At 40.8% G+C, this 20,293-nt stretch overlaps 1 protein-coding gene across 1 annotated transcript in view; it reads right to left on the bottom strand.

The window, feature by feature from the left end:
• GPC3 (glypican 3) overlaps window positions 1-18,787 on the bottom strand; it is a 341,076-nt gene extending 322,289 nt beyond the window's left edge. The window contains exon 1 of the mRNA XM_084870253.1: window positions 18,443-18,787. Coding sequence (XP_084726379.1) covers window positions 18,443-18,614 — 172 coding nt within the window. The 5' untranslated portion in view covers window positions 18,615-18,787. The remainder of the gene's footprint in view (window positions 1-18,442) is intronic.
• Window positions 18,788-20,293: the final 1,506 nt, after the last annotated feature.

Genomic DNA, 20,293 nt, shown 5'->3' with positions numbered 1-20,293 from the left:
TAGGAAACTAATACACTTGCTCTCTCCCCCTATCCCACCTAAAAGTATCTGCCTAGTAATGTCTAAATGCTTCATCATGGGTGAGATACTACTTTGGTTAAGCAACTTCATCAGGCATTGTCTTAAAGTGCAACACTTTTTGATTAATTCCCTAATACCTCAAGGTTAAAGGGTTTACTTGGGATCTTCCTACAGCTCAGAAAAGAAGTGGGGGAGGCAATCCTGAATAGAGACTAGGGGTGATGTTCAAAAGGAAATGTGTTTTTTTTTTAAAGGGGGGGGTTCAAAGCAAAATTTAATCTAGGGTCAGTCTTAAGAAAGTCATATTGACAGAGCCCAAATGTTACCTTAATAATAGAGCCATAGTATAAGAAGGAAGAACCCTTGAAGAATTAAGTAATAATATTGCCTCAATCCTTGGTTCCAGAAAGTCTGTTTAAAAGGGTGCTCAAATCAATCCAAATACCTCATTCTTATTGCTCAGATGGATGTTTTCTTATGCTCAACAAATTAGGCATATTTAAATAAATGGAAAAAAATTGTTTCAAGCCACTAGCAATTAGGTAATCACAAAGAAAGCCCAGCAACAATGGAAGATGGCTATCATCCTTCTGGGCCTCCATGCCAACCCTGAATTTGATAGGGGTTTCCCTTCACATTACACCTGCCATAGCCTTCAGCACTTCCATAGATACTGTTTAACTAGCTCTCAGGCAAATCTTTGTAATGCCCAGTTGCCCTTACTATTAAGATGCCTTTCCCAGCCCTAATGGCTAACTTAAATTTCAGTTTCAAGCCATTGCACCTCGTAATTACATTCTCAGCCACTGTAAATAATCTGTGCCCTCTATTTTATCTTTCCCCTTTCCCTATGATAGGAACCTGCTGCAAAGGAAGTCAGTTGCCTTGTTAGTACAACATACACACTGCACTTGAGCAAAATACAACCAAAAGAAAATCAAACACTCCTGATCCCTGTGTGAGCAGCAGTGTTATTGATCTTTTCCTTTTTTCCTATCCTTCAGCTGATCTAAGTGTCTACACTGACATGCTCCAGTGCTGTGGCATTTATGCCATCTTGGGGAATAGCTGTGTAAATGCTCCAGTAATTTTATATATCTTCAACATACTGTTGTGTTAGAACTTGAGTATCTGAAGGACTTGGAAGGACATATTTTCCTCCTCCTCCCGCCCTCATGTAATGTGAATCAAAATTCTCACTAATTGGCCTTCCTCCTGCATGCTTCTGAAGTCTAGACTTGGTGGCAACCCCTTTCTGTCTAAGACATTTAATGAAGGAGAAAGTGCATGGGAGGGAACTTGGCAGGCTAAACACTACAGAGAAACTATAAGAAACTTGGAAACACATTTTTTGTAAGCTGAGGTTAGAAGCTAAATGATATTGTTTCTTTTTTTTCCTTTTTTTATTAAGGTATTATATGTGTACATATCTTAAATGATATTGTTTCATACGCACACATTCACTGATGAGTTCACTTTACCTTGAACAAAATGTTTCCTAAAATTGAAGAAAATCTGTTAATGAAACACATAAGACTTTCAACAATGCTCACTAGTGACTTTTTTCCTCCTTTGTTTTCTTCAGGAGCTCTGAAAAACAAAACTAAATTTCTCAAACAGGTGATTTGGGGGTTTCCTTTCCACCACCATGATTTCACTAAAAAACTCAAAAATTGTTAATAGTAACTTCCCTCTCCTGTAAAACCAGGGTGATTCAAATACAGAGCTCTCTAGAACCCAGTGTGGGCTCAAAGAGAGTGCCAGGAGGGCTCCAGGTCAAACTGAAGGAACCAAGCCTGGATCCTGGGTCTCCCTATGTGATGTTAGTTTTATATCATCTGCCTTCAGAAAGCAACCAGCTCTCCAGACCACAACAATTTGGTTCAGAAAGACCTGCCTCATTTAGTTTTTACTTTAAAAAAAAGAACTGAAATAAAGAAATGTTGACACAAGAACTATGGAGCCAATTCTCCATGCATGTCTAAGAAGTGCTGAATTTAAGGTAGCTGATGCTACAGAGAGCTGGGGAAGTGATGGAAGTGATTGATACAATCAATGAGGCAGTTCAACTCATAGAGAGATGACCTTCATTGGATGGGAAAATCAAATGTCCATGATCCCTGGCTACTGAGCTGCATTGCAGATACAGCATTCCCACAGGTTCAAGTCACTGACCTTACCATGCCCTCCTCATTCCCCTCAACAAATATGGAGACACCCTCCATGCAGGCTCCCCATCTATCTACATGTTTGCCTCCCCACCAAGAGCAGGGAGAGTGGAGTATTTGACTTAAAGTCCCCAGCATCCTAGCATCTCACATATGCTGGGTTCTCAAAACTGGTTTTAGGAATAATTCCTAGAAATGCTGAGCCCATCACAGAGTAACAATTATAAACATGGTTCTGGACCCAGATTAAGCGAGTTTAATTCATTGCATAGCTATTTGACCTCAGACAAGTCACAAAACTCTGTGAGCTTCAGTTCTCATCTGTAAAATGGGGGAAATAACAACACCTACCAGGTAGTGCTATTGTGAAGATTACATGGGATGTTGACCATAAAGGGCTCAGGACAGCACTTGGCTCAATAAATGTTAACGATTATTAGAACCACTCCCACCACAGGTGCTCAATAAAAACTTGCTGAATTGAACTCAAGCCAGTGGGAATGACTAGCAGATGTGGAAGGCAGCCTGGGCTTATTTTTTTTTTTTTTTAGTTTAAGTTTTTCTCCACTCTGTACCTCATGACCTCTGAGAACTTTCTTTCTTCCTTCCTTTTTTTCTTTTTTATTTTTTTATTCTTTCTTTCTTTTGAGAAAAGGGATAGAATAGGATGTAGTTAGGCTCTCCTTTTGCTGATCTTCAGTTATTCATTCAGGGCAGAAAACAAAGTCTGGCAAAGTCAGGCAGATGACTTTCTGAGGAATATGACAAAAGCTATTAAAAACTCTTAAACCAAAATTGTGTAATGAGCATGAATCTGAATACATTTAAATTTCCTTTAGATCTAGGAATTCCCCCAACATCCTTATATATTTTTAAAGTGTGTTTTTGCAAATGTGAGGAACCAAGGCCCAAAAAGAACTTCTTCCAGAGTGGGGGTGGGGAGGGGATGTGCAATTGTCATGGAAATTAACCCCTGAAAATGCATGGGATTTTATTACCAAACGGATGTCTGAGGAGACTACTAACATTTTAGGGATTTTACTATCAAGAGAGCATCCTACATGCTTGAGATAATTAAGAAAGAGACTCAAGTTATCTAGTAAATTGAAATTTCAAACCATCCTGCTAACCTAAATGAGAAAAGCTGCTTAGACTAAAGCATCATTACTTAATTATTTAAACAAGCCTGCAAAGATATACAAGAAGCTAAAGAATGGGACCCCACATTCTTCCCTAACCCACAACAATGCCTGTTTATGTAAATAGGACTTTCATTAACAGAACAATAACTGAAAAAATGTTTTCATTATTGTCTCTGAAAAATGCAAATGATGAAGATGAAAGTCAAGGGGCTTTCACTTTGATAGGCACTGAACACCCTAAAATATTTATTTTTATATAAGTCTGAGCTTGGATTCCAAGAAGATCTTAAAAACAGGCAATGACTCTTTCTCCTTAAAAAGGTCTGAGCAGGCACAAAGGTTTCTCTGACTCCTAGCAAATTGAATGCATATTTATTAAAAACTCAATCTAAAAAGAAGTAAAAGTAGTAGAAGATATCTATTTACCTATAACCGGCAGCACCTTCCAAAATCTGGGCCAAAATATAAATATCTTTGCCTCCACCATCATCACTATCTGATAATCAAACACTCCTGCATAACTATAACTACCTCCAGGCACAAACTAAAACTCATTAAAGACTATATGAAGGCTACTTATAGAAGACCTAAACAAAGGCTGAAAGAATTATTAGCAAAATTAGTTCAACTGCTCTTACATTTAACAACTATTACTATTTGTTTGAACTCAAGTGTCCAGCTCCTTCACTGACAAGTACTAATGACCACAGAGATAGCACATATCCAGAGTTTTAAACTGACCTTATAGTTTCTTGGTTCAAAGACTCAGGTTTTGACCCAAACTCTATATATCAGCCTTCCTGTTGCTGGTTAGGCAGCAGATAAGAGACAGAAATCCTTCTTGCTCATTAGGCCATTAGCTGCTGTTAAGCAAAGGACTAGAGAGGGGGGTGTTCAGTGGCCCAAAGGAATGTGCCGGACTCTACATATAAAGCCAGCCACGACTTGAGGTTAAGAATTTAACCTTAAAAGGCTGACAAGTCATAAATTTGCCTGAGGTTCATATATATGTGTGACTTTCACAGTTTATATTTCCTAGCCAGGACTCAAAGTCAAAACATGCCTCTGATTAATGAATGGTACTAATTGCTATTCCTGACTTGAGAACATTAGTCTTTATCCAAAATGTTTTCTTAAAAAACACACAATCGCATACCCAAAACTCTCTGGCATAGAGGAATTGAAATAACTACCGGTAGTTAGAAAAAAATATATAAAGTGGAGCCTAATGTTATCTGTTACTGGATGCTACCATTTTGGTAGTCAAGATTGACTCAAAAGCTTCCATTTTATTGTCCATCAAGCAAAGTACGAAGAAATGCCCTCTAAATCTAAACAACTGAGAAAAAAAGAAACCATCTGTAACTGCTTAAAAACTGAGCTGGGGCAGTGGTAGGGGTGGGGGTGGGCGGCTGAAGTATCTTCAAACACATTTTGTCTAACTTATCTTGTTAAATATTTATACATATGTGCATAACATAACAATTTTGGCCAAGATTGGAAGAGATAATAGATAGAGCTCAAAAGATCCCTAGAAGCATTAAGACAAAGAAAAATACCAAGAAATAGTCTAATTGGAATACACTCTCCAACCTGAAGTCAAATTTAGAACTAGGACAATAATATCCTACAAGTGAAACAATGTCCCTGAAATGTGATAACTTCATCAGGGAAAAGCAGGCTACAATTTGCTTAGCCTACAAGATGGGTGTCATGTTCTATTCCACACTAGCAGAATTTTAAAGGGGCTCCCTTATCCTCAGAAAAAAGAAAAGGCATTCATTGTAAGAAAAGAAATCTCTAAAAACGAAGATGTCATTTGCATTCATTGAGAATTATGACAAAGTGAGAATGTAAACTACACAGCAATGATCTGAGGCATGAATCAGATATATTTATTCTTGTCCTATCTGTTCAAAAGGGCCTTTTCAAGACTCAGAATTCTTAGAAAGTGGAATGTCTATTCATGGGTGTATATTTTAGAGCTCTTCATCTGCAAACTAATTAAGAAGTCGAATTTCACAATATCCCAAAATTAACAAGGTACCCAAACCGAATATATGGGGAGAAATGGAAAGCTTGTTTTCTCTCTAGAATCACTGAGGACAGGCAGATATGAAGGAGTCAGAGGAAGGTGGAAGAAGAAAGAGAGCAGGAAATCAAGAGCTATAAGAAAGGGAAACACAACTTAAAAACTAAAATACAGAGGAAAACATAAAACATTCCATTCATCTACTTTTTTAGAAAACAAGAAACGTAAAACCATTCAATAAATATAGCAAACCATAAAACACCTTCTGTTACAAATTATAACCAGTTGAGGAAGGGTGTGAGGGTGGAGGAAAGAAGGAAGGTGAAAAGGGAACATGTGGAGAGCAGTCCAACAGACCATGAAGGGAGGACCTTCAGTAGCTTTGAAAGTACACTGAGACCCAGAAGGGCTTGATGAGTGTGCACAAAACATCCACTGTTCCTCTGCACTATGGCTTGTCAGAGCAACTTGGGCTACTTCTTGTTACTATTCTATGAAATGTTGTTGAGCTTTTTGGGAATTTTATCCAGATTTGTTATTTGGTATGACATTTCATTGTCACTAGGACATAACTTGAAGAAAAGCTGGATATTGTTGAGGTGGGAGTGGGGGGAGACTCTGAATGATTGAACAAGTGCTGGTTCCAACATCACCTTCTTGCTTTGTGAATGAAGCAACCTTACTCTCCTCTCAAAGAACAAAGAAAAGGCAATCTGACAGCTTTTGAGGGCCAAAAGAACCTTCAGGCAATATTAGTAAATTGACCCATAGCACTGAAGTTACAAAGGCAAGAAATGACTTAGGTTTTATAAATTAAAACATATAAACCCTCCAGAATTCTGTGGGGGCAGGGAATGCACCTTTATTTAAGAAATGATCTTTTAATTTTGAAAGGGAAGAAGAAAATTTGTTTCTGAAAGCGGAACTATTTCAAACACTAAGCACAGTTCTTCCATGGCTCTTTAACTCTCCAAAGTTCCACTGTGACTTCCAAAGATGGCCAGAGAAGATATACTCCGAATACCAGCAAAAGAGAAAATGGGAGACCCACTAGGTTCCTAGGGTAAGAACAAGATGATCTCAGAAGGTATTTACCTCTGGCCACATTAAATTAAGCCAAGGACCAATCTAGAATTTCTACCCATCTGGGGAAACAAAGTCTGTTTTCCAAGCTAGTCATGAAATTATTAGCCATCTACCAGATAACTTGTAGGCTCTCTCTAGCCCATTCATTCTCACATTCTTATTCCCCTTAATTCTATAATTCTCTCCCCCTCCCCAACTCTCTGAGTCTCTCTCTCTCCTTCCTCTTACACTATCCCTTCTTCCCTCACTACCTCATACATTTCTTCTGTATAGGTCTCTTAAGACCACATCAGTGAATGAGAAGCTGAAGAATAGCACAAATGGGAGAAATCAAAACAACATTGATTTGTTATATGCTAGACTCTCTCTTTAGTGCTGCAATGTTCTTACCCACAAGGAGTTTACACTTGAAAGTAGCCCATCTCAAACTTTAACATGCACACAGATCACTTGGGATCTTGTTTAAAAATACCAATTCTAATTGGTCTGTGATGGAGCCTGAGATTCTGCATTTCTTATAATATCTCTGATGATGCTAATGCTAATGGTCCATGGGCCACATTTTAAGGAGAAAGGTTAATATGCAAATTGACCATCACTCCAACACACAAGATGGCTGCCCCCATGTGGTTAAAGATGACTGCTCCCCTGTGGACACAAGATGGCTGCCACAAGATGGCCAACAGGGGAGGGCAGTTGGGAGGGACCAAGCCTGAAAGGGAGGGCAGTTGGGGGCAATCAAGCCTGCAGGGGAGGGCAGTTAGGGATGACCAGGCCAGGAGAGGAGGGAATGGGTGTGGGAATGAACAGAGAGAGAAGAGAAAAGGCAAAGGACAAGTGCTGCTGAAACACTAGCTTCTAATAAGGGTTGGGAAGAAGAGGGCAAACAAGCAAAGACAGATTCAGCTTTACAGTAGGAGGGGAACCCAGAGTAAATATTGTGACTAAAGTCAAAGGAGTGTGGGAATTTAAGTCAAATACTTTATATCTAGACCATATTCCCTCCCCTCATAATCCAATGGGTACACTGAAAAGAGCATGAACTATGGAATGAGATAAATCTGGAGGAAAATCCAGACTCTACCACTTACAACTTTGAGAAAGTAAATCTTTCATCAATAAAATGGAGATAACACCACCTACCTTTCAGGTTTGCTAGGTAGATTAAATGAGAGATTAAATATAAAGCAACCTGCACATAGTAGACACTCCATAAATGGCAGTTTCCATGATCTTCTTTTTGGCCCTTCCAAACAATCCCATAAACCTGAAAAGGACTTCCAAAAATATATTGGAGAACAGTTTCAAGCTTACCTTGAATGAAATTATAAACTCTGATGAAGATAACCTCTTAAATAAACAGCAATGAAATTAAAGAAACCATTCATGCCAGAGAAACATAAAATTATACAAACCCCTCCTCACACTAACAAAAGAAAAAAATCATTACATCTTCATAGACATTTAAGAAAAGATCAGCCCAATTACACAAGTATTTCTTTTTTTAATTTCTTTATTGATTAAGGTATCACATATTTGTCCTCAATCCCCCATTCCAATCCCCCATTCCCCCACTCATGCCCCCACCCTACACAAGTATTTCTAATATTTGTTTGGGATCACATGTCTCAGAGACTAGCCTGCAGGCCCCAGTCTGAAGGAGAATAGAGACCTACACACTGTTGCTGTTTTCATTCTCCAAAGTGAGAGAGTGCTCTGTAAGAGGAGGCAAAGGGGACCTCCATGTTGGAATCAGGCAGGTTGGTGGAACTCAGAACTTGCTGAAACTTTATGAGTGGCTGCATTGTTCATATGTAAGATATGTGAAAGCAAGGTTTTAACGACACAAATCTAAGTATGATTGTGAAAGACCACCCACCGTTAAGAGTAACAATTTTCAGTTTAAATAACACATAATTATTAATTACGGCTATCAAAAATCATAGAAATCTAATCTCTTGATCCGAATGTATTTCTCTACATAGAAGTTTCTCCTCCACCGTGTGTGTGTGTGTGTGTGTGTGTGTGTGTGTGTGTGTTAAAATATTATCTTATTTACAAAGTCTTGGACCGTGACAACATATACTCATACTTTCTCTTAATCAAGAGAATTCTTGATGTTGTTGGCAATTTTTTAAATCACCAGATGTTGGCAAAATACATCTTAAGACATGTAACATACAAAACCCTGGAAAACATCATCCACACCCATGACTTACTTACAACTTGAGCCTATATGCTGATGAATCCCAACTATGCTTCTCCTGAACTCTAGAAGAATATATACACTCTTTCCCAGTGATCTCATCTATTCCCAGAATTTCAATTACCATCTAGATGCTGATAATGTACAAGTATGTATCTACAGTCCTGATTTCTCTATTTTGTGGTCCAAAATGTAACCTCAGCTACCTAGCAACATTTCTGTCTCAATGATCAAAGGAACCACTTAACCTCAACCTGTCCAAAATTCAACTGATTATTTCAACCCTTAAAATGGGTTTCTCTAGCCCTGGCCAGTGTGCCTTCATTGGCCAAGCACCGTCCAATGCACTGAAAGGTCACCTATTCTATTCCTGATCAGGGCACATGCCCAGATTGCAGGCTGAATCCCTGGTCGGAATACTTGTGGGAGGCAGCTGATCAACATTTCTTTCTTGCACAGATTTCTCTATTCTCCCTCACTCCTTCTCTCCCTCTATCTTCCTCTCTTTCAAAAAAAAACAAACAAACGAATAATACATTTTAAAAATAGGTTCATCTTGTATCTATTCACTTATTCAACAAATGCATACTGGGCACTTATTATGTGCCATAGTCTCGCCATCAAGAAAAAGTAGAAGTTCTAGACTCTCCCTTCTATCCTCACATCCAGTCACCAAATTATTCCCTCAAATTAGTATTTTGTTCTCCTATTTATTGCCCCACCTTTTCATCTGCATTAAAACCCTCTGCTACCACTCTCTCCAGTCATCCTCTACACTGATTAACATGTTCTCTTCTTTAAATATTTTCAAGGATCCTAATCATCCTTGGAAACAGTATAAGGATGTTTCTAGTTCTATTTCTCTAGTTCATCTTTCCTCTATTTCCCCACATCTGTGCTCCAACCAATCCAAATTATTCCAGTCCAACAAAGATGCCATTGCATCTCTTAGCTTTGTACATTTGCACATACCTAGGCAAATTGTGAATGTGCTCAAGGGAACTAGGTACCTCTCCTCTATAGCTCAACAGCTCTCAGAACCCCCACAGGGTGCCTAGCTCTATGGCAGCTCTCATATTACTGCGTTGACATCCATGTTTTTCCTTATTTACCTCCTTCCTTAGGCAGTGATTTTATCTTATTCATCAGCTCTTAGCTCTGTACCTGGCATAGAATCAGTGCTCAATAAATGTTGGTTGAAGTAAAAAATGAATAAAAAACTTTTAAATATTTATGCAGAGACAGCATATAAAGTTCACTATTAGGAGGTTCCTTTTCTGAGACTTCCCATGTTTTCCAAAATAGTTAAATGTAGTCCCTAATGCAATCAGTCCATGAAACATAACCTGGAAAGGGCCTCTTGGGTCACATTCTCATTTCTGTGGAGCTCAACATGAATTGCAGCCAGGGCTAGGAGTAGTTTTCCAAAATGAGCCAAATTTACAATATGAATTGTCCATCACTACTTTAATGAAGATCACATCTCTGTACTTAGGGAAATGATGGAACTTGATAAATGTGCAGTAACTATATGAGAGCAATTACAATTAGCTCTGAAACAATTTGGGACCAATCTAACTGAAAATTGTTTATTTAAGCTCTGAAAAAGCTGTATCTCCTAGTTATTCTAAGTGTAAGTTAGGCTTATTCTCTAGATTATGAAGGGTGTACAGATGTTGAAATATTATATGTGTATATATATGACTCTGTGTGTGTGTGTGTGTGTGTGTGTGTGTGTGTGTGTGTGTGTGTGTTGGAACCAAGCAAGTTGGTGGAATCCAGAGCCTGCAGATACTTTATGAGTGGCTACATTGTTTGTAACTAAGATATATAAAAGCAAGGCTTTCAGGACTCAAATGTAAGGTATGATTGTGAAAGACCACCCACTGCTTAGAATAACAATTTAGCAACTTTCAAACAGTTTAAATAACACATAATCATTCATTGTTATCCAAATAAAAGAAACATACATTTATACATATATAATCTATGAACATAAATATATAAAACATATTCAAACACCACATTTAGATAGAGCTGAAGCTAAAAATGTCAGTCTACTTGACATATCCTCCTCAGATTTCCATTTTGGCAGAGTGGCAACAAAGTTCCCAGGGTGCAAGAGAATCAAGAAGCTTTCACTCTACCACTCCTTCCTCAGTCTCTGCTGAAGATCAACTTAGACAATGATGCATTCAGAGAATGTCATTCTCTAGGTATATGCCATTGTAGGATATCGTTCGACAGTGATCAATTCCTCTAGACTATTTATTCTTACATTCATTCCAAACTTTATTAATAACTCTGTACAAGCCATTCTACTTACCAATCTAGAGGATCCAATCAAACATGGCTTCTGCATTCAACAAGCATAGGGTCTGACAGAGGCTATGAATAAGCTATATACTTTGAAAAATGAATATTAAGCAAGAAAAATACAGATAAAGTATTTCTAGGGGAAAATGTAATTAGGAGATGTCTCTGTATTATCTCCGCACACATGTAAATTTCCATATTTTTCAGTCCCTCAGATCTGTTATGTGCCAGTTAACTTTCTGATATATACCAGAGTAAAGGCTTTTAATATCCTTCTTGTGCCCATCACTCTAACACTTCCCCTTTCACCAGATTTCCCTCAGCTTCAATAATCCAAACCAAAATTTTACAAACAGCAATGGAGATTCATAGGATTCCACAATACACACTGTAACTACCAGTGTGCAGAGTGTGAGAGAAAGGGAGCAGAACCATAACTAAGGAGGAAACTCTCCAACAGAATTTTTATATTGTTTTCAAATGAACATCATCCCTTTCTTTTCTACCCTCTTTCCTACTTGGGCCTTTAACTGAAAAATCCTAATGGGTCATCTCTAGCCAAGTAATTGATTTTTCTCAGCTGACTTTAAAAGTTTGTCCTAATGCATGCAGAAATTAAGAAAATTCTCAAGAAGCCCTTTATCCTACTCCAATACAATTTCTATGGCTGAAAATCCACTTTAGGTTATGTTCTTTGAAATGTACATTTATGAAATTTGATGTTATAGGTAAAAAACACCAAACACTGAGGAAAAACTTATACATTCAGTATATGTTTCTGTAACTCACACCAAGTTGCATCATTTTCACAAAACTAAATAAAGTGAAGATAAAGATATGCATTTATGTATATGTGGATTTATTTAATTTATCTTTAAACTACTCACTTCTTGTAAAATCTAGCTAGTCTACTTTTTCTAGGGAGTTATAGTGTAGCCAAATGAATTAAACCAAAGTTTTTTATCAGGTACCTGTAGACCATAAAAGGATTTTTGACCTGAAAAAAAAAGTAGTCACTCTTTTAGAAACTTAGTATATAAGTAAAAATAAATCAAGTACCTAAATATTGTTTTATGGAGTTGTTATGTTCATAATATTATTCTGTAACTAAATATTGTTTTATGGAGTTGTTATGTTCATAATATTATTCTAACTCCAATTATTCATTTAGTCCATAAATATTCATTGAGTACCTTTTAATTGTATCATGCACTGTGATAGGCACTAGGGATATAAAGATAAGATGCAACTCGTAACCTCAAGGAGATCACAGTCTAATAGGAATATTATGACCATGTACCTTGAAGATGTCATAATAAGAATTTATAATTTTCCAGTAAAAAACTCATTTTCAAAAGGTAGAGTCAAAAAGCTCAATTAAAATTCTACTCTAAAAGTTTGCCTTATTCTGGGTGGAGAAGGAATAAATAAAAATTTCATTATGGATGAAATTTTGAAAAATACAAAATATTCTCAAAATCATCCCTACTGAGAAATGTACATTTCAGCTACTATCAGTAATTAACTGTTTGGAACATTAGCCATGCATTTTGATCTTAACATCGACTCCCTTTGATTCATAAGGAAAAATGGAAAAATACAAATTTTCAAGGCTTTATTCAGCTACATACAGACTCAAAAGTGAAAATGCCTTCTCTGTTAATCAATCTGGATTCATTTTTGTTTTAAAATGGCCAACAGGTATTTCTAATCATTTTCACTTGGATAATTGATCTTTAACTGGTCTAATTTGAAGAACAGAACTAAGTCTTTACTTGCGTATTCAAAAGGGTATTCAAGTGAGACTATCATGTCCAAATGAGCGTTTCAACCACAAACACAGTATTCAGAACACACATTTTCTCTGCTGATATGCCCATCTTCACCTTGCTTTCTGAATTGCATTCTTCCTGTCATTACATTTCAGAAAGTACATTCCATTGCTGCCTCTAAAGCAAGGCTGGGGCCCATGGCTTGGATTCTATTTTCTGATGCTCATTTCTTAATGGAGTGCTAGGGGATCCTGTTTCAAATCACACTATTTGCTAAATATAGACAGATGAGTGGGGGACTGTTCTGCCCACACTTTCCATTAGACCTTAGATTACAAAAAAAAAAAAAAAATCAAACCCATTTACAAACTTGGCTAGGGCTGAATAGGTGTTTGCTCCTGGTATGATCTCTTGATTTGAGTCTATACATAAATTCTGATCCCAAGCTACAGAAATCTGTGAGGTACTTCAACAGGTCTGGGCTTGTGTTGCAGCTCAATTCCCAAATATGGTAATGTCAACATTCACGAGAAAGGTCTAGCTGACATTAAATCAGAGTTTAATTTAAGAGATGTCTTACAATTTATGTGCTATAATAATTGTTGCTCTTTAATGATACTAAGCAAGTCATAACAGCATTGCTAATTTCAATTTGTTCTTTAGGCACTCAATATTAATAGGCCCTGCCTGATAGTAAGAGTTGCCAGTTAATTGAAGTATGCCTAAATCTGTCTCTAGTCAAAATACAGGTTGTCCAAAAAGTTTGTGCACATACCCCAGTAATATGCTACAAAAAATCTGGACTTAGGCTTTTAAAATAAGTAAGATGACATGTAGCTTAAAGTATTTGAGAGTTCATAGAGAATACATAATAACCTAGAAATTATATTATTGTCAATTATTTACTAAATGCTCTATGGTACTCTTAACATTGTGTTCCACACTGCATCAAAAGCAGTGCTTTCCCTTTAAGAAGCTTATAATCTAAAACATACAAACAACCATATGCAGAAAAAAGCTAGAGATCAGAGTAAAAGGAAGCATTCACAAAAATGTACAAATTCAGCATGCCAGAACTTTTCAGTTGAGCAATATGATCCCCAGCGAAATTCTTTCCAAATGATGTATCGTGTGCACAAGTTACAAGTGATTATCTTCAATTTTCTTGGAAATGAGCAATAAGATACCCCTTAAGACCCATGTTTTTATATATGCATCAAACTCTAAAGTTGGCAGGGTCATTGATAGCTGCAATTTAAGGAGAAAACATATTTTTTCTGTCTTTTCTTATAGCAGACAAATCCAGGACTCTTTCCCCCCAGGTTGATAATAAGCAGCCTTTCTCTAGGCTGCAATGAACAACCAGCATTACAACTCTAAAGATGGGAGTAACAGAATGCTCAAAAATATTGCATCAAAATACTGGATACAACCTATCAGCCCATAAGGGAAAAAGAATTGCAAAACTGACACTATCCTTGGCATCTAGCACCCATCAAAACCTTCTTATGCCTATTTTTTCTAATGCTTACAAACGGAATTTCCCTCCAAGAATTAAGAAAACTTTTTTAAGATGGCGGTCCTATTAAGAGATTCCTCCCTATCTCCCTCTTCATCTCTTCAGTTCTTTTTCCCTTCCCCAGGCTGGCTATTGTGACCATTTCAGCCAATTTCCTGGAGGTATTTTCTAGCCCTTTTCACCCTATTTAATCCTACAAGTTTCCTGAGAGCCTGTTTACTTGTATGCTCCCCCACTAGAGTGTGAGCGCCTTAACAAAAGAGACCGTTTCTAACCCCTCGGATACCCCCAGCACCTAACACAGCCCGCCAAGGAGCAAGCAGTTTTAGTGTCCTTTCAGGCCAAGGTGCTCCACTGATCATCAACCATCTTTTCAATCAGATTGAGGCGCCCCTCTAAGCACATCTACGCGCCAATCATCAGGATTAATACAATAAATGTATTCAGACGGCATTGGAAAAAAAATTTCTCTAAACTCTTTCAAGTTAACAAACAATAATACAACTCTTTCAAAGTCTTAACAAATCACCTGCCCACCCAAATGTTTAGTGCAATCTCAGAGGAGGGGAAAAAAAACCTCCCAACACCTAACTTTCTCTCACGGACGTTAGGACCAGTAACTGCTTCAAACCAATTGGGGAGCCAGTTCTGACACTTTAAAAAATAACAAATACCAAATGCCCTCTTTGTTTCAAAAACGCCGATTTTTATCTTTGTGTTGTTTCATCTGTTTTGAGAAACTCCAAAGTCTATTTGGCTCTTAAAGGCTGCCTTTTACCCATACGGGCATTTGGCCTTCTGCAATGGTTCTTGCGCTTTACAAGGCCCTCTAAGGCAAGATTCCTCAATCTTTAGGGAGTTGCAACACTTTCACAGTGAAGTTTGATTTTCTCATTCTCATCCTTCCCCTTCACCATCATCCCCCTACGAAAGTGGTGCATGGCATTCATAAAGTGAATTACACTTGATTTTTGTTTAGAGGAATTTTTTTTTTTTCAGACTTCTGTTGCATTCCCTTGAGACAATTGGAAACATCATTGTCTGATTACTAACTCACTTTCCTTGTCTAAAATGGTATCCATTCTTGATTGCGCCTGTGGGTAGGTTAAGCAAAACAAAATAAACATCTAGGCTTATGAGCTCATTGGCTTTTTTTCTGAATTTTTCTAAATTAAATAAGGGCAAAAGAGCTACACTGAAAGTCAGTTATATGGATTTTTCTGCCAAATGCTAACTCTGTGTGCCTGGTTTCCATCTGTGGTGCTTTCCAAGTTACAAATCCTTAAAAAAAAAAAAAAAAAAAAAAAAGTCTGGGGTATGAAAAGATCTATGGATTTCGGGGACATACTGTTAGAATCACTATCCTGTGCCTTTGAACACTCTAAAAGAAATGGGAACGTGAGATTGTAAGGCTTTAGAGCAGTTTTGTGGAAGTCTGGTGTAGTCCTCCAGCACCAGTGATTTATTTTTTAGGCTGGCTGATTTCAAATGCAATTTAGTTGCATCCATATTAGCACAAGAAATGTACCTTATCCACTCTAACCCAATTCTGCTAATGGCCAAAGTTAGCACTCAATTCCAAATGCTCCTCCTAAGTGAGGCAGGACATTCTTGAGAATTTCTCTTTACTGTTACCCAATCTCATTTTATCTGGGACAAAGAAAGCTTTAATGCAGTTAAAACAGCGGAGCCAGTAAACTGAACATTGCTTAAAATATAGATGGAGGGGATGAAAAGTGGCCATCATGATGGTTCGTAACTCAAATAATTTGCAGCTCTCTTTCAATTTCCAACCACTAATCAACAGCAGCAAATTAGACATTTATTCACTTGGAAATTATACACTTGCCATTCTATTTAGTCTGCCATTATTGTCTCTGCTCTGAAATACTGATGAGCTCTTTCCACACATGGACATTAGGATTTTCACCATGTTTTCCATACCTACAGTGACAATATTTGCTCAACTGAAATTCAGACCACATGGTCTTATGCCAGAACAAAGTACTGGAAATATGCACTGCCCCAGTAAATCCAGGATATATGGTAGCTGTATGGATATCACCATATTTGAATTTTGGCTTTGCTCCAAGGCAAGTCAGAACACTGCCTGCCATGTAGAAGATACTCAACACTGCATGTGTTAAATGGAAGTGAAATAGGGTTTATATGGCAAAAACCCTTGGAAAGTGATTTTTCCTATGGGGTTTGAGAAACGCTAGTGGGAAATAATAAATTTACCAGTCCCTGTTGTTCTCTATAGTATGGCCATCTTTAGGACCAGAGTAAGGGAGCGGGAAAGGAGGTGGGTGCGGGCCAAATCTCATATGCACAGTGTGTGGGCCCTCCCAATACTTTTATACAGATGCTGCAAAGAGGCAGGCAGCCAGAGAGCTGGGGGAGGGGAAGGGGGGGGAGAGGAGTGAAAGCCTGAGTGTGTGTGTAGAGGGGGTTGCTCAATCAGTATGTGCATTCCCTCTGGCCGTTTTCTTCTTTTAAGCACAACCTTTACTCCCTGAATTCAAATCGCCCACATTGTGGGGACTTACCTTGCAAAGACCAATTTTTATATTGTGACCAAAAGCCTGTTCTCTGGCTTTAGCAATCTAATACCATAGCACTTTGAGGGGGAGAGAGATTCGCCTGTTGTTTTAGCTCGGTGGAACTGATTCATAGGTTGCCCCTTGCAGCTCCTGCACACGCCCACGTGGTATGCTATTAACACTTAACAGTGGAAGAGGTAGTTCTACCCTTCCTTAGAGAAAAGTCCTGCAAGGCGTTATTTAACATATGCACAAATGCATTTCAGTCGCCAAAAAAGGGTGACCAATTACCTTTGCAACTAAACAGCAGGCTCGCTCGCCTGGGCTTTTTATCCACCTAAAGAAAAGACCGAGGGTGCCCAGGGCGCGCTGGCTGCCTAGGTAACCTCCCGCTGGTGAACGCTGGCTGGCAGCGCCCACAGGGCGTGCATCACACCCACAACTTGGTTCAACCACCAGGCCCGCCTCTCTAACTTGGTGAGAGCACAAGAGCCTGGTTTGGGCGAGGGTGGTTGCCCGATCCCTGATCCCTCGGAAGCATGGGATCCGCGCTTCTCTAGATGCATTGGTTTGAGCAGAGACCCGGGAGGCCACAGACGCCTTAAGGCTTGTGAATCTACGCGCCTTTTTCTGCAGAGCGCACCTCGGCTAAATTAACCTGTTTGAAACCGACTCTTCTTGCCCTCGCTGCCAGTGTAGCGACTTGTTCTAGTGATATTCTAAGGTAGGCTTTTAGGATCGACCGTGGGAAGGTCAATCACACAAGGCCATTAATATTCATCTGTTGACAGCGGCAGCCCTCGGCTAAGGATAAAATGTGCCCTTCCAGCGAGACCTGAGAGTGGAGAACAAAAGGCAGGCGTTCGGGAACTTTCCTCCACTTAAAATCATCTTTCCTTCAGGGTCCAGCCTGTCAAAAAAGGGTGATGAATTTGAGAAGGGGAGGAGTTAGATCATCTTTGGACTCCTGCTCCTGGGGCCAGCAGCACCATTTTTGAAGCGATTTTGCCAAACTATTGAGAAGGGATACTGTTTTTGCGAAAAGGCTCGGTCCTTCTCATGTAGGAGACCCTCGCGCTCAAAAGTTTCCTTCTGTGTGTCTTTACTTACCACTGCAGATCTGGAGACCGGACCTCAACTTTGTCTGCACTTGGGCCCACGAGCTGGGGACCCAAGCTGCGGGGAGGAGGAAGGGGGCGCGGGTTGGGGACCGAATGGCGGGAGCCTCGGTCCAGCTTCGGCTGAAATTTTGGCACGTATGTGCAGGCAAGCGTGGCAAATTCTCAAGGCACCCGTTTGACTGTGAGGCACCCGTTCCCAGAGGCCCTGGGAGCCAGCTCCCACCTTCCCGCCCTCCCCCAAAAAATGGGCGCTTGGGAACAGGCCATCACGGCCGATCCTCCCCGCTAGCACCTTCCCTGACAGCAGAGCGAGTGCAGGGAATGCAGCCGTGGTCCACACACACTCTTCTTCCTTTCTGGGGAGACCCGGTCTGCCTTGGGCACAATGAGCACCCCTGGTGCCCCTGGATTCTCAGGATCGCGGCCTCCCGGGGTTAGAGCACTCGGGTTCCTGCCACCCCGCGCCCCCGGGGCTCTATGCTGGGCGCGGGGAGAGCTTAAGGGACTCCTCCTCACCTGGTACGGGGGTTTCGGGCACCCACTTGAGTCCGGGCTGCAGTCTCTGGAAAAAGGAGCGAACCTGGTGACAGGTGGCGTCCGGTGGGGGTGGAGGCTGCGCCTGTCCCGGGAGGTCCAAGTGGAGCAGCATCGCGGCCACGAAGCACGCGGTGCGCACGGACCCCGCCATCCCGCTGGGAGGAAGGCGAGGGGAGCGCGGGAGAGTGGCGGCGGGGACGAGAGCAGCCCCCAAAGCAGCGAGGCTAGCAGTGGCGGAGGAACGGGAGACGTGCCGTTACCCAGCCGCTGCAAAAGTTTCCTCGCAGCTACCTGAGTGCGGAGAGAGGGCGGGAACGCTTGGTTGCACTGGAGGGGTGGGGTCAGCCGAGGAGGGGCGGGGCCAGCCGAGGAGGGGCGGGGCGAGACAGGACCAGGAGGGGCGGGGCGAGGCGAACCGCGCGGCCGAGGGGCTATGGAGATCCTGCGGGTGGGGGTGGGGGGGTACCAGGCTGCAGGGACTGTTGGAGCCCCGCAGCGCCGAGATCGGGATCGAGTGGGGCTGCACGAGAAGCGGGCTGGAGCGTGAGCTAGCTCCTGGCCGCCCGGCCCCGCACCCCCTTCGCCTCCGTTGCACACAGGGCGTTCTGGCACAACTGCTGCAGAGGGGCTGCGGGCTCGGGCGTGCTGATTGGCTTCCCTGCAGCCGTCCCCCCTCTGACTGGCTCTGGGAGAAGTTCCCCAGCCTTACTCCTCCTTCCGCCCCGCTCGCTCGCTGGCCTACCGCCGGGAGAGCTTTTCTCTTTCGGGTTTTTGCAATATCTCCATCCTTCCCGGTTTAAGCGCCCCTCTCTACTTTGCCACAGGTCTCTTTCCAGCCTGGTCCAGCTTGTCTCTGGCCACCAGAGCCACACAAAATCCACCTCCTCTCCCTGATCTCCAAGGAGCTTCCCTCGAAAGGTTTTCCCATCGCAGCTACGGCTGGGTTCACAAACCCGACCTGCAAACAGTCACAAACCATGGCAACTGGGGCTCGTTGGCGGGTTCACAGCCTGCCTCCTCTTTGAATACTGTACCTAGAAAGTCTGAAAGCCTGTGCGGCTTACGAGGTTTGATTCAATAAAACCACACAAAGTCGGAGAAAGCATCTGATCCCATAATGTTAAAAGAATCTGTCTCCTGCAAGACAGTCCCAGGTGATCCTTCATGAGGTAGAGCATAACCGGTGACAGGAAAATAACCTGGGGCTTAACGCAGCCCAACTCATTAGAAAAATCATGTGCACAGCAAATTCAGTGAGCCAGAACTAGCTTGTTTCATACGTGAAATAGAAGGCTGAAATGTCTCCTACACCCAACTCTCCATGTTTCCTGCTTAAATTTCGCCATTAGAAATCCAGTTCTTTAAAAAGCAAATACTTCTCTCAGGAAGAATGCATGTAGCCATTACTTATATGCTCCTAAGTAGGGATCTTTAACCCGTGTATTCTTTTTTGTGAAACACACACACACACACACACACACACACACACACACACACACTTTAGCACATAAGTAGAAACTCGGCATTTGTATAATGAAATGACTTTAACACCTCAGTGTGAATTCGTTTATCATCCGATTGTGTTGTGTCTGATCTAGGTGAGCATAGGTTTTAATAAGTAAAGAAAAGGGAGTGCCTCCACACCAGGAATTCTCCTGGAAGTGCTAGGTCAGGGGAGATGAGGTCATTTAGCAGGACTTGTGGTCTGAGAAAAGAGGCAAAGGAAAGGAGAGGTCACTGAGGAGCTCATTTGTTCATTCATTTGTTCAACAGCAAATATTTGAACTCGTACTACGTACCAGATACTGTGGGACACAAATAGACAATGGG

Source organism: Pipistrellus hanaki, assembly GCF_964339955.1.
Source record: "Pipistrellus hanaki genome assembly, chromosome: X".
In the NCBI taxonomy this organism is placed as follows: domain Eukaryota; kingdom Metazoa; phylum Chordata; class Mammalia; order Chiroptera; family Vespertilionidae; genus Pipistrellus; species Pipistrellus hanaki.
The sequence above is the reverse complement of the archived record's forward strand: the minus strand, read 5'-3'. Positions and strand labels throughout refer to the sequence as shown.